General features: G+C 35.3%; 2 protein-coding genes across 3 annotated transcripts in view; one reads left to right on the top strand and one right to left on the bottom strand.

The window, feature by feature from the left end:
- LOC145664431 (uncharacterized) overlaps positions 1–14,121 on the bottom strand; it is a 1,424,688-nt gene that overhangs the window by 555,593 nt on the left and 854,974 nt on the right. The gene's annotated exons all lie outside the window — the stretch shown is intronic.
- LOC145664429 (rab proteins geranylgeranyltransferase component A 1-like) lies at positions 7,878–11,121 on the top strand. Its single transcript, XM_081731110.1, is given in 9 exon segments — positions 7,878–7,908; positions 9,583–10,023; positions 10,026–10,379; positions 10,382–10,503; positions 10,505–10,687; positions 10,799–10,856; positions 10,859–10,973; positions 10,975–11,009; positions 11,012–11,121. Coding segments are annotated over 9 exon segments (1,449 nt in total).

The following is a 14,121-nucleotide window of genomic DNA, read 5'->3' as shown; positions in this document are numbered from 1 at the left end:
AAATTTGGCCACTACCTCGAGTCAATCTTTGCTTTTTTTATGTTAGTCCTTCCTCTACTTCTCGTTTTGTCTATAACGATGTCTTTGGTCTTCATGGTATTTATTTTTTGTTTGAGATTCGTTATTTCATGATTTAATATGTAAGGATTTTATTTACATCCTTTTTCAAGCTTACCATCATAGTAATATCATCGGCAAATCTCATACAGTGCAATATATGCCACTACATGTGATTCCTTTAGTCTTTTCTTTCATTTTGGTTATTGCCTCTGCAATGAACGTATTACATAAGTAAGCGACAGAGGGCATCCCTGTCTTACACTTTCTCTAATTTTAACTTCTTTCTTGGTGCCATTAATATCCAATTCAGTACTTTTGTATATATTCAAAATTATTCGCATATCCTTTCAGACCAGCCCCACTTTGTACATTGCCTTGGACATTAACTTCCAATCCACCATATCAAACGCTTTCCCTAGGTCAATAAATATTATATATGTTTTCCTGTATACTTCTAATCTTCTTTCAAAAATTGGACGTAGTGCCAGTATTGCTTCCCTCGTTCCTTTCCCTGATCTGAAGCTAAATTGGTAATTGTCTAGATTCTATTTTTTAAAATACTTTTATAAACTATTGCTAACAGTATTTTTGACGCATGTCATAGAAGGGCCCATTTAATATAATATGTGCATCTCTTTGCATTATCTTTGTTGGTATTGTAACATTGTCTAAATACATTAGCATAACAATTCGTTTCTGTTCTGCGTCAAAAATGTACACCAAGATTCCGATTGAACCGGTAGGGTCTACACTAAAATACAACAAATAATTCTACCCTAACAATTTTCACACACATACATAAGTAAAGACTTTAAACAAATATATTAACTTGAATTTCATGTTCTTTGCCTATAATTCTTCTTGGGCAGCGATTAATCGATTCAACTAAGAAGGATCACTGAAATTACTAATATCATAATGTGTAATTATAAGCAAAACTATCAGGATCGGTAGCTCCCTCGGAGTTGTGTTCACATTTTCAAGTTAAAGCTCCAAAGTACCATCCAAAGAGTACCAAGTACCAAGGTCTGAAATTAATATAGTTGACGCGTTGAAATCACACATAAAGCTCAAATCAAACAAATAAATCAGTTTCACGCAGAAGCACTTGTTATGTTGAGGAAACTGAGATGATTTTCTTCTTTCATTCGAGCGACTATATAAACTGATATAAATCTAGTAGATTTTATTTAAATCAACAAATTTCCACGTTTTGCTGCTTTTACAGGGCGAAAATGTGGTTTCTTGGCTTCCATCCGTTGTCCCGCCAGTTCACATGTACAAAGAACCAAAAACACGTTGTTTCAAGACCATTTTTTAAAAATAAAATAAGGTTTTTATAGGATTAAGGGAGGGTTTGTATCTCTTTATGCCGAAAAGTGAGAGCTGTGATTACCTTCACACTGGTAATCAGATATTGAAACCGTCAATTTTCTCAAAAGCAGTCCTAAGATTTTGTTTATACTTCACAAATAAATACAGTAACCAATTCTTTAATTAGTTCAAATTTCTACAATCCGGGCCCACGCCATAGTACATCCTTGACCACTTACACTGTGACAAGACTATTCGATTCCCGTGTTTGACTCTGAGTTCGATTTTCGGTGGGGAAAGCATTTGAATGCATTACGGTGATTCGAACTGGATCTTTAAACTGTAGTTCTATAACCTTTCGCTGAAAAAGATCGCTAATAAACAGTGTACCGTAACTAAATGGAATCCCATTTTCCTTCTTTTTTTCTGAGAAAATAAACAATAAATTATCTGAAATAGTTTCTATGAGACAATGTTCATCGATATTCCAATTATTAGACTGTTAAATAACCTCGAAATCCAGGAATTATGAATCTAGTAATATTAGGATTTTGCAACGGCACAAAGTGAGATGTACGTCGGGATCACATTTCCTACTGACAACATGTTAGGAAATGTAAAAATTAATCAACATTTTGCATTTCAACACAACTCTATGTTCTACAGGTAGTTTATAAGATGTGATCCTAACCAAATGTGGCGCACAAGAATCTGTGACTACACACGGAGAAAGCATTATGCTAGCTACTCGGCTAGTTGACATAGATAGCATAGAACGAATGAAAGGAAAACGAAACATTTTCAGTATATTTTTTCGAAATTAAATATAAGAATACGTTACATAACGTATATTTGAACAACGTGGATTTTATTCTAACGTAGCTTTTCTTGTTACACATATTTACGAATTGAGAATGGGTTTACCAATTCAAAATTTTAAACTATAATTTGGTCAGTTTAGATTAATTTTAAAAATAACCGAATAAAAGCAGTAAATAGCACATATGTATATATAGATAGAAATTCTGTATTAATCCAGTGGAATGTCGGCTTGTGAGATGACGATATTAGTTACAATTAAAGAGTGAAGGCATAATGCTCAATTGTAAAGCACTGCCTCTGGTGCGACGAGTCCATGGATTGATCTTAAACAATTTAAGTTTGTGATGGACAACATTGTGTCTGTTTATTTTCTTAGTGTTCTGTCATTTACTCCTACATTCTCATTCCATCAATTCCTTTCATAGTCATTCACTTTCATTATTCATCCGCCTCCTTTAGTCTACAGGACATAAACGTCGGACATAAAATTCAAAGATTTATTTTTTCATTTAGAATAGAAGAATTGTTTCACATCTTTTAAATGTTTAAAAGTATTTTCAGTATTTAATATTATTTTAAATGAATTTATTAACCTAAATATTGTGATGAATAAATTCAATTAAGATTTTTTGTAGTTGTAAACAGACCTTGAACCACTCAGTTTCGGATAAGCGCAGGTGGTTACATGGTTAGCGTATGCGCCTTCGGTGCGGGAAACCCGAGTTTGATCCTAAGTGGAAGTTCATGTAATTCGGATCCCACATTAACTGAGGTCCACGTCTCGTATAGCCTCGTGCTCAAAGAAGCGCTAAAGTCGAATCCAATACAACACGGATAATTCCTTCAATCAACTGGATTGTACAAAGTATACTGGGTTATATACAAAGTATTCCTTCACGTTGTATTTACAAAATTACGAAACATACTTTACTGTAATAGTCACGATAATCTTTACTTACAAACAAGTTAGAGTTAATCTTCAATTCTCTTGAACAAATTTCAAGAACAGTGTTTATAAATATCTGTTTGAGCATGGCGAATGACCAGAAAGTAAAGTTGTTTCACTATTAATAGTGGGTTATATTAAGCTTGAGAATTTGTATTTTATGCACGTCTTTCATGGAACAGAAGTACTATATTGGAAATTACTGTGTTACTAACTACTAGAAAAAAGATTTTAGTTTTAGCCGCCTCAATACTTTATGTATATTATATATACCTACATATATATGAGCGAGTATATCAAGTGTCAAATAGAGATCTCTTTTGCTGCAGACGAGTGCTTTATCAGTAGCACACAGAGCGTCTGTATTCAGCTGTGCACCGCATAACGAGACATTTACTCTCCAGGCGACCTGTCCCGAAACAAGAGAAGAGAACAATTGCTGCAGAGAATGTGCATTATCCGGTTCTTTGTAGTTGCTAAACAAGTGACAAGGTCAGAGACATTCAGAAAAGAACTTTACAGCATCAGATCCTTGGTATCACAGACTGTCACCTCTATAGCAGACACACAATTCCATCTCTACAGCATATACACAATTCCAAAGCTCTGCTAACGTTGCTGTAGTTTAATTACTCACTTTATCTAGAATTAATGACATGCATTGTTGTAATAATTATATGGCAATGTTTTTAAAGCTTCCGTTACATTTGTAGCATATCGCCATCATCCTGCAGAAAAACTGTCTACTGTAATCTCTAATATTTCACTTAACTTGAAAAATTTAGCACTCCAGATATGCATTGCTAACTAGTAGTGTATTTGTTGCTAGGCAAGCACTAAAAAGTGCAGTTTCTACCTAACTTAGCACAAAAGAGTTTATTATTGTGATATTATTGATAAAAAAATAAATATTTTCTTCACCACACTGAAAGATATAAACATATTTGATATTACCTAATTACAAATTAAAATTTTTAATCAATAAACATGAACAAACACCCAGCAGTCCCATAAAAATTATAAACAATAGGTATGCAATAAGGCACTGTTTGTGATTTATAGAAAATTTATCAAGTTTAATTTTGTATTTATAATTCCTTAAATACATATTCTTTATCACGCAATATAAATTAGTTTTCAAGGGCAGTAATTTTTGGAATTTTAAATCCAGGATGTCATTTGTTGAGGACAGGGAACAATCCTTCCCACTGGATTTGAGAATCACATGTTTTTTAATAAATTGTATACAAATAAAAAACATGAAACTCTTAAGTCTATGGATAATTTTGCCCAGCCCCTAAATCCGAAATAGTGAAACTTATTTAAATTCTATTTAAAACGCACGGGAACCTATTTTAGCATATGCAAGATGTGGAAATTTATTAATTATTGTTAATTTATTACGAGTGATCGATTGGATCATTCTATATGTTTCTGCTATTGATTTATTTTGTGCCTTCATTGTGTTAAATTACTCTTACAAAAATTGAAACTAATTTAACTGAAGTGAATGGAAGAAAACTTCTGCCATTCAACTCAACAAGCATTTATGTAGCTGCTTGACTGTTCTAGCAGCAATAAAATATCCTATTTTTATTAGTTTTGGGATATTTTTATCCGGGGTTAAAGTCAAGAATAAGGCGATAAATAGGGGTATAATTCTACAACATTTGTTTGACGAAAAAAAGTCTAAAGATGAGACACCCAACAATGATTAGACCTTACTGATCTGATATGGGCAAGTATAGATCTTCGTGTGTAGTTTAAGATAAAATCGAGAAAAACTATTTCTCTTGTTTACCTAAAAGAAATTATATATGATAACTACGTCAACTATTCAGACGAAGCTGATGCTAAAGTATATCATCACCAAGGCTTTAATTATAACACTAGAAAGACGACAATAAACAATATGCTTAATGAGATATAGCTGATAATTAACTCCTGAACTTTATTTTTGTTAACATATTATATTCTCCCAAGATGCAACATACAGCCATCGGAAGATTACATGGAGCTGAACAAAGTGAGACTTGAAAATGAATTGTAATGGATAATTTTTGAGAACCTTGTATATGAACCAACAAGTAAGTGTTAGAATAGGGGAGGAAATAACAGAGGAAAATGCAACTGGAAGGGGAGTTCGACAGGGATGCTGCCTCTCTCCTAGCCTACATCATGAAGACAGCATTTCAGTAGGAGATAGAATGATTAGACGTATAGTTTGCAGATATGTTGCTCGTTAGAGAATCTCAAGAGAAAATCAACCAGATGTTAGAAAACTTGAGGGAGGGCTGTAAAGAATGTGAGATGAAAAATAAATGTTAGAAAGACAAAAGCCATGGTGATCGGAATGAAGAGGTCGGTATCAAATATAGAAGTGGGAGAGAAATTGAACAGGTGACTAGTTTCCGATACCTGGGTAGTATTATTAGTAATGATATGAAGTGTGAACGAGAGACAAAAGTAAGGATAGGAATGGCGAGGATGCCTTTAGGAAGAAAAAAAATACTATTTTGTGGGACCTTGAATAAAGAGTTAAGAAAAAAGACTTCGTGTGGCTTGTATGGCTCAGAAACATGGATATTAAGGGTCTTCACTACAGCGAAATTAAACTACCGCTTATTTTAGTGTTTTTCTGTAATATCTTCAAAACAAATAAAAATATTCGTAAAGCAGAAACGTAGTAAACTAGACTATACGATTTTGCATGTGATACCATTATCACAACTCATCTATCTGCTTTCGATTTGCAACTTTAGATATATTTAGCATATTTTGCGGATTCTGTAAATATCAGCATAGCAAAAGCAGATAGGTGAATTGTGGTAAAGGATCACATGCAAAATTGTATTGTCTTGTTCACTAAGTTTCTGCTTTTCGAATATTTCTATTTGTTTTGAAGGTATTACAGAAAAACTAAAATTAGCGGTAGTTTAATTTCGCTCTGGGACTCTGCGGGGGACCCTGGGGCAATTTATTTTACTTTGATACGTTGTACTTTTGAAATGATGAAAGACATGTTTTTCTGTTTTCATATGTATCACCGTTTCAGATTTTTCGGGGTTGCAACGAACTTTATAGACAGGCTTAAAGATCTTATTAAAAATGAGTAAAGTGCTGCCCCCAAGCAAAATGCATGAAACCTCCCCAATTTTGGTAACCAGTTTTAATCTTACCTTGACCCAGGCTTTTAGGAAATATATAAAGCACCCAAACTTTGTGGGTTCAGGTACAAGCACATCCCTAGTTAGAAATGGTGGGGGAGAAAAGAACAATTTTACAGACATTATTAAGAAGAGGAAGATAAGCTTGTCGGAACATTGGCTAATAGGGCACTGTATCATGAAGGACGTACTAGACGGTATGGTGGCAGGAAAGAGAAGGAGAAGGACGGAAGAGACTACACTTGACGGACGATATCAAAACAGAAAAATCGTACGTGAAGAGAAAGAGGTTAGCGGAAGACCGTGAAGCATGGAAGCTTCTCAGTTGCGGCAAGTGACCTGCCAACACTAGCAGAATACCTATCATCATCATGATGATTTTTGAGAAATAGAGAAAAACGAATTTTTATGGCGCAAAAAGTATGTTGTTCATTGCTAGTAAAAATTAATAGTTTTTTATTTTATTGGAATAGATTTTTGTTGGTTATGTAAAAGAATACAATAGCAGATCTATTGTTTACTGTCATCTGTTGTTTACAGTAATACAAATATTCTTAATAATTTAATACTACTACTAAAGCAAATATTAAAAAGTTTCTGCATAGACTTTAACGAAACTGGTAAGATTTTCAACTATATTTTTCGTTATAAAAATTCGACTTTGGTACAATATTCGTGTATATATACACAATTTATCAAAATCAATTTTAAAAAATCTTCCCAATTATCTCCACTTCTTGCAGCTAAGATCAGTTAATGACAAAAAGAGAGATTTATCCTCCAACTTAACAGGTTCCGTATCTTCCATAAATATTAGATTTTTATGCAATACGACATATAGTTTCTTCGGTATTTCGCAATCTTCTCGGTTGCACTGAGAAAAAAGTGTATGGTGTACGTAAAAACGTAAGTTACATGTGTAAATCCTGTAGTTTTTGGACTTAACATTCAGCAAACGTATGACTTAAAAAGTATGTTTTATACGTACTTTCCGTATAAGTGTTCCGAATAAACGCACTTTCCGTACGAACGAAACAACTGTATATAGGTGGACAAGATCTCACATACAGATAGACATATGTAACATATAGCTGACGTATGAAATACACGGAAGACTGTTAGATATCAGACATCTTGCAACGGCATGATGTAACATCTAAGGGCTGTGCATATGTAAATTAGCTTATGGATAACGTATGCTCCGTACTGATTTGTGTAGTAAACATAAGGGTTCTACATATTTATACAATATACCGCTGTCCAGATAACGGATTTTTCTCAGTGTCTTTGGAATTGAAATCCATCAAGAACAAAGGAACGAATTTCCTTCATTTTTAAAAATGTATTTCGTCAAGAATCTCCGAGTTTCACGAAATAAAGCTTATTTATTTATTTATTTATGGCTTTCTGAGACCTAAGAGTTATGCTTGTGGTTGGAATTAGTCACAGGCAAGGCGATGAATTCATCCGCTTATAAAACGTGTTAAACGATAACTTTCCTTGATAAGTACGCATAATTTAAATAAAATATAGCATATACTTTGTTTCAGGCTCCCTAATAGAGTATAATGTACAAAATTAACATCAATCAAGAGAAGGGTGAGTGCACCCTAGATTCAAGAATATATTTAAGTATAACCCGTTAAAAATTTTGATTTTCATTAAAGTTAATGCGCAAGATTTCCTTTGGCTTAAAAATTGCTAAGAATTGGTAATTGTTTGGTAAATATGAGCCAAAAAAGAAAAAAAGTTTGATTTTACTGTGTATGGCACTATTGATGTGTAATCAAACATTCATATTAATACAAATACTTTGAATTTTTTTTTTAAAAATATATAAGGTTGTTGGCTTTCTTGAGTTTTCTAGGAAAATGGGGAGAATTAGAAGAAGGTATGCACAAGCTTTTACCGTTCCATACGTTTGTTCCGCGGTTACTTCTGCAAAACACTCAATTTAAACTAAAATTGGCGTGCACTTTCTTTGTGGCTTAGTTAATAGGTCTGTTCTTTAAATCGATGAAAAATAAAATGATAAAACGGATGAATTCATCTCTACTAGGTTGTTGAGCATTGTATGTTCACTTATTCTGAGAGAAGAACGTAGATGAAAGTATTTGAGAATAAAATCCTGAGACGAATATTCGAACCCAAAAGTAACGAGAAAGGAAAATATTGGAAACGTCATAACGAGCAACTGCATATTTTATACCATTTACAAAACACTGTTATCATTTACTATTTACCAAGCCTAGGATGCTCAGGTGCGCAGGTCATGCAGCTAGAATGGATTAAAATAGTGTTCCGTAACCCGTCTTGGAGGTCCTGGATTCGATTCTCGGCGATACATCTGGAAAAAGAAGATTTCTTGATTTATTTTTGTTATTCTACTATTGTCTTGAGGCTCTGAGAGCATACTGTAACTTTCTTTTTTTTTCTGTTAACAACAAATGCTGGCATATAAGGCAAATTCTCTTCCCTACCTAAACTTCCGCAAGATTGGTCACTTTCTACTTCTGATCCCGTCATAATTTCCCCCGTCTGTCCTGATTTCTTCATAGGTCTGCATTCTCAAAGAATGCTGAAATACTGATTCACAAGTTCCTGTTTTGGTCGTCAATAAGGAAGATATAATTTGCTGAGCCGCATATTTTCCGTGTTATTAGTTTGATGTCGCACACATGCCTTTTGCTTAAACGTCAGAATTACTGCCAGGTTTTGCCCCGCATGTGTGGTCAATCTCCGGACATGTTTTGCTGAGTACCGAAGATGGTGTTTGTTTCCATCATGAGTATGGGAGGTGCTTATTTGGACACCATCATCCCATATTTGGAATTAAGAGGAGAATAGAGGCGGAGTTTCAACGAAACCTCGGAAATGAAAGACTAAGAAAACCATGAGGAGGTGGGACATTCGGGGTCTTGGCGATCAGCTTGCTTGGAAGACAACGCGTGCTCAAAGAGGGTCCTTTCTATTCATCACACGACGAGACTTCTTCTGATACCAAAAGTAAAGTACCAATACAACAATCAGGAACGCCTACACCAAATGCATCTTTAAATACCTGTTCTCAAGGATGGAGAAACATATGTAGCTGCAGGAAACCAATTTTCAACTGTTTCAAACATTGAAGAATCCTGGTATATACCTGATGAGGTTGAAGACTCGACAGCCAATCCTGATTAATCTACGCAGACGGACAGTGCTGGTGTAGAAGGGCAGCGTAAGAAGGAGCCAGCGGAAGGAGGGGATTAAGTGAATCGTCTGAGGTCTCAGCTGCTGAGGAAGAAAGTAGTGGAGAGTCACAGGAGGCTGAAGCAACTGGAGAATCAGAAGAGACTAAGAAGAAAGCAGGAGGAGGAGATGCTGAGAAGGAAGAAAAAGACAAGAAAGTAGAACCAGTAAAACCTCCGAGGAAATGGAGTCAGACCCTCATCAAAGGCGAATACAGGAAGTTCAATTTAAATCTAGCGCCAAAGTTACTGTTTACCCGGGGCTTTTTAGTGGAATTACTGGTTTCACCAAACATTGCTCGATACGCCGAGTTCCGCAGCGTGACCCATGTACACACGTGGCTAGAAAACCAGTTGGTTCCTGTTCCCTGTTCACGCGCTGATGTCTTCAGCACCAAACATGTGTCTGTCGTTGAGAATCGAATGCTGATGAAACTTCTTACTTATTGTATGGAATATGATAAGCATCCGGATGAGTTTGAAGGTTAAACTTCGAAGAGTTCCTTGGAATTTTGAAATCAAAGAAGTTGACTCCAAACTTGATTCATTATGTTTTGTACGCAATAGCTATGGCTAAAGACATCACTCCGTGTATGGAAGGAGTGATTCGAATGCAGAGGTTTCTTAACAGCCTTGGAAGTTATGGAAATACATCTCTCTTGGTGCCCAATTACGGAAGTGGCGAAATTTCACAGTGTTTCTGCAGGTTGTGTGCTGTGTTTGGTGGTCTGTATCACTTGAAGCGCGGTGCAGAGTCGTTGACCACTGGTGAAGGACCCAGATGTCAGGATATTATATCAGAAAAACGAAGACAGAAATGTGAATTTCTTGTTCTAGGGTTGGTTATGCTCCATTGCAATATTTACAATCAGCTTTAAGTGGAGGCATTTCAAGGGGTACCTTTATTACAGACAGATCAATTATGACATCCGAAAAGAAACAGCTTACTTTGCTAGAGTTCCCACTTCCCACCGATAGATGGTGTTAGTAAACCAGTGACTGTAATAGAATTAGCGCCCTCTTCAAATGCTTGTCCTGCAGGCCTTCACGTTGTCCACATGACATGCAAGCAACAGATGAATGCAAAGGAAGATTTGAAATTGGCTGTGGAAAGTTTGTTGTGCCTCGATGGGAATGAGGAGACAGACGTTCTAATAGAGACTGGCGACCAATCCACACAGACAGTATCCCCAGGAAAGACCATTCAAGAGGCTGGAGACAAACAACCTCAACCAAGAGACTTCAACCCTGATCTTCAGAAGCCACGAGTGCTGCAGTCTCTCTACTTCAATTGTCCAGAAACTTCCAACTGTGATCTCTCTCCAATGTTCCATCCAACATGTATTTGTGTTCAGGACCTGATCTTGATCTGGATTTCGAGTATGTAGTTAAACAGAGCAGAGAAATCTTCGAGAAAAAGTACCCAGATTGTGATTCTTCCCCGTGCTCCTGATCCAGAGGAGATCGTATTGGAGATGAAGAAGGCCACACACCAGGCCTAGCGTTTAGGGAAAAACCGAAGCAGATGAAAAGGAAGAAGGAGAAGCAGCAACAGAAGACGCTACCAAGCATTCCACCATGAAACGTTACCATTTATCGGTTCAGATGAAATGGTAGCGTTACCTTTTTCTACTAAATAAATGCAACAACAAGACTCAAATCTAATAAATTTGGACCGAAAATCTAATAAATTACCATACCTTCACATAACTATAGGAATATAGCTTGTCTTTGTAAAGTTAAGAAATAAAACACTACTCGAATTAATTTTGAATATTTGGCACGGCAAATTAGGAGGGAGAGGATAAGACAAGAATTATCTTTGTAACGTATTTAAAGATGCATTTGGTGTAGGCGTTCCTGATTGTTGTATTGGTACTTTACTTTTGGTATCAGAAGTAGTCTCGTCATGTGATGAATAGAAAGGACCCTCTTTGAGCACGCGTTGTCTTCCAAGCAAGCTGATCGCCAAGACTCCGAATGTCCCACCTCCTCATGGTTTTGTTAGTCTTCCATTTCCGGAGTTTCGTTGAAACTCCGCCTCTATTCTCCTCTTAATTCCAAATATGGGATGATGGTGTCCAAATAAGCACCTCCCATACTCATGATGGAAACAAACACCATATTCGGTGCTCAGCAAAACATGTCCGGAGATTGACCACACATGCGGGGCAAAACCTGGCAGTAATTCTGACGTTTAAGCAAAAGGCATGTGTGCGACATCAAACTAATAACACGGAAAATATGCGGCTCAGCAAATTATATCTTCCTTATTGACGACCAAAACAGGAACTTGTGAATCAGTATTTTAGCATTCTTTGAGAATGCAGACCTATGAGGAAATCAGGACAGACGGGGGAAATTATGTCGGGATCAGAAGTAGAAAGTTACCAACCTTGCGGAAGTTTAGGTAGGGAAGAGAATTTGCCTTATATGCCAGCATTTATTGTTAAGAGAAAAAAAAGAAAGTTACTGCATGCTCTCAGAGCCTCAAGACAACAATAGTTATGAATAAAAAATCAATAAAAATCTTCTTTATCCAGATGTATCGCCAAAATCGAATCCTGGACCTCCAAGGCGGGTTACGGAACAGTAGAAACGCTTTCAAAATCTTAACTGAAAATCTAATCGGAAAACGACCATCAGGAAGGCCTAGGCGCAGATGGGAGGACAATATTAAGTCGGATCTCGCAGAAATAGGAATACAAAGTAGAAACTGGATACAGTTGGTTAAGGAGAGAAGTCAATGGAAAGCTCTTGTTAGCGCGGTATTGAACGAATGTATATATACGATTTTTATTAAATATGTTGTACATTTTCTAAGATTATCCCAATCATCACCATTATTTGATGCTGAAACTGATTAACAATAACAAGATGAAATTATCCTTATGTTTAAAAAAAGTGACACATTTTTTTAAATGTTCATTGAGCACAGCATATATTTTCTTTAAGATTCAAAAATTAGGTATTACTTTGGATTGGAATCAATCATTGCCAAAGAAGTGAATTCACTATCTTAAAGAGCATATTATGAATGCTGTTTTTTTCATGGCTTCTTAAGGAGGATATCAGGGACTAGATAGTGAATTTTCACATAAATATAAATTTGATGGTAAGTTAAAAAAAATCGATTACTGTGGAACAAGGTTTATGTTTTTTAAGGCTTTTTCAATGATCTTCATTGGTCCGAACTGAAATATATAGAAACATAAGCTGAATATACCCCGAATTTAAACAAAATGTGATTTTGAAAAGTAAAAACTCCTCCACGTTTATGATACAGACTGTTCTTTAAGACTAAAAATTACTTTTAGCTTGGAGTAAGGGCAAATGAAATTACCACACTTTAAAAAATGTGTTTAGTAATAACTTTTGTAAAACAAAATCCATGATTTTCATGAAGAATGGAGTGTGCTTATTTAAGCTTCTCAATGCAGTCCACTGCTAGAAGTTGAAATCAGTCCGGACAAGGGGTAAATTTACCTGTCCCCAATGGACTATTTCTTGGTGTTGAAATCGCTCAACGATGGTTTATTTCACCCCAAATTTAAGGTAATTTTCGTCTTATTTTCTATTTGTCATAAAATATGACATGCATTTTCTTTGTGACTTAAGAATTAGCCTGCTGCATAGAGCTGAAAGTAAACAAGATCAAATGTCGAACTTTCAAGACTTATACAACTTTCTGTACCTATAAATATGTATATACTATCGCTCAAATGTTTTGAAAACTTTGAGTTTAAGTGAGCACTGTAGACTTATTATTTTGAGAAGAAAACTTCACCGCTATGTGTTAGTGGTACTCTTGTTTAAAGCACAAAATTTGGCGACAGTCAGGATCTAAGAGATACTGCAGATATCTAAACTATACTTCTTAAAATGGATCCTCAAAAAGACAATTTGTAATGGACATTGCATAGTATAAACAAAAGCGTGGAAGGAGAGGTAATATATTAGTTTTATTTGAGTAGACATACGGCGTCAAGCAGCGACAGAAATTCGAAAGGAAAAAAAAAGGTTTACGTGTTTGTATTTCTCTCTATTTTTTTTTTGATCTATTAACGCTCTAAAACCAAAGAAAATCATACTTTAAAACATGTTTATGATGGTTTGTATGCCCAATTTATGCTCGTTGAATTATGAATCACAGCTACTACATATACGCACTCCCACCGAGTGACAATTGATTACAGAAGAGCATTTATAGACCGTCATAAATACTTTTCAATACTGCATATTATATATATATATATATATATATATATATATATATATATATATATATATATATATATATATATATATATATATATAAAATGTGCGTGTGTGTTGTTTGCTTGGTTCTATTGGGCACGGTATCACGAAGCATTAATGGTTCATCTCCCAACTAGTACATGTGTTCCTGTCATTACCACTACTCATGGTATCAAATATACTTTTCTTTCTATGGACGGATGAAAGACAGGCTTGAAAGGCGCTTGCGGTCGTTGAAATAGTCTCTCATTATATGAGTAATTTATATTAATATATCGGATTTCAATATGTTTATCTACGTTCTGACAGGGTCTTCATTTAGTAC

The sequence above is a fragment of the Thermobia domestica genome, chromosome 11, assembly GCF_964235325.1.
Source record: "Thermobia domestica chromosome 11, izTheDome1.hap1.1, whole genome shotgun sequence".
Taxonomy (NCBI): Eukaryota; Metazoa; Arthropoda; class Insecta; order Zygentoma; family Lepismatidae; genus Thermobia; species Thermobia domestica.
The sequence above is the reverse complement of the archived record's forward strand: the minus strand, read 5'-3'. Positions and strand labels throughout refer to the sequence as shown.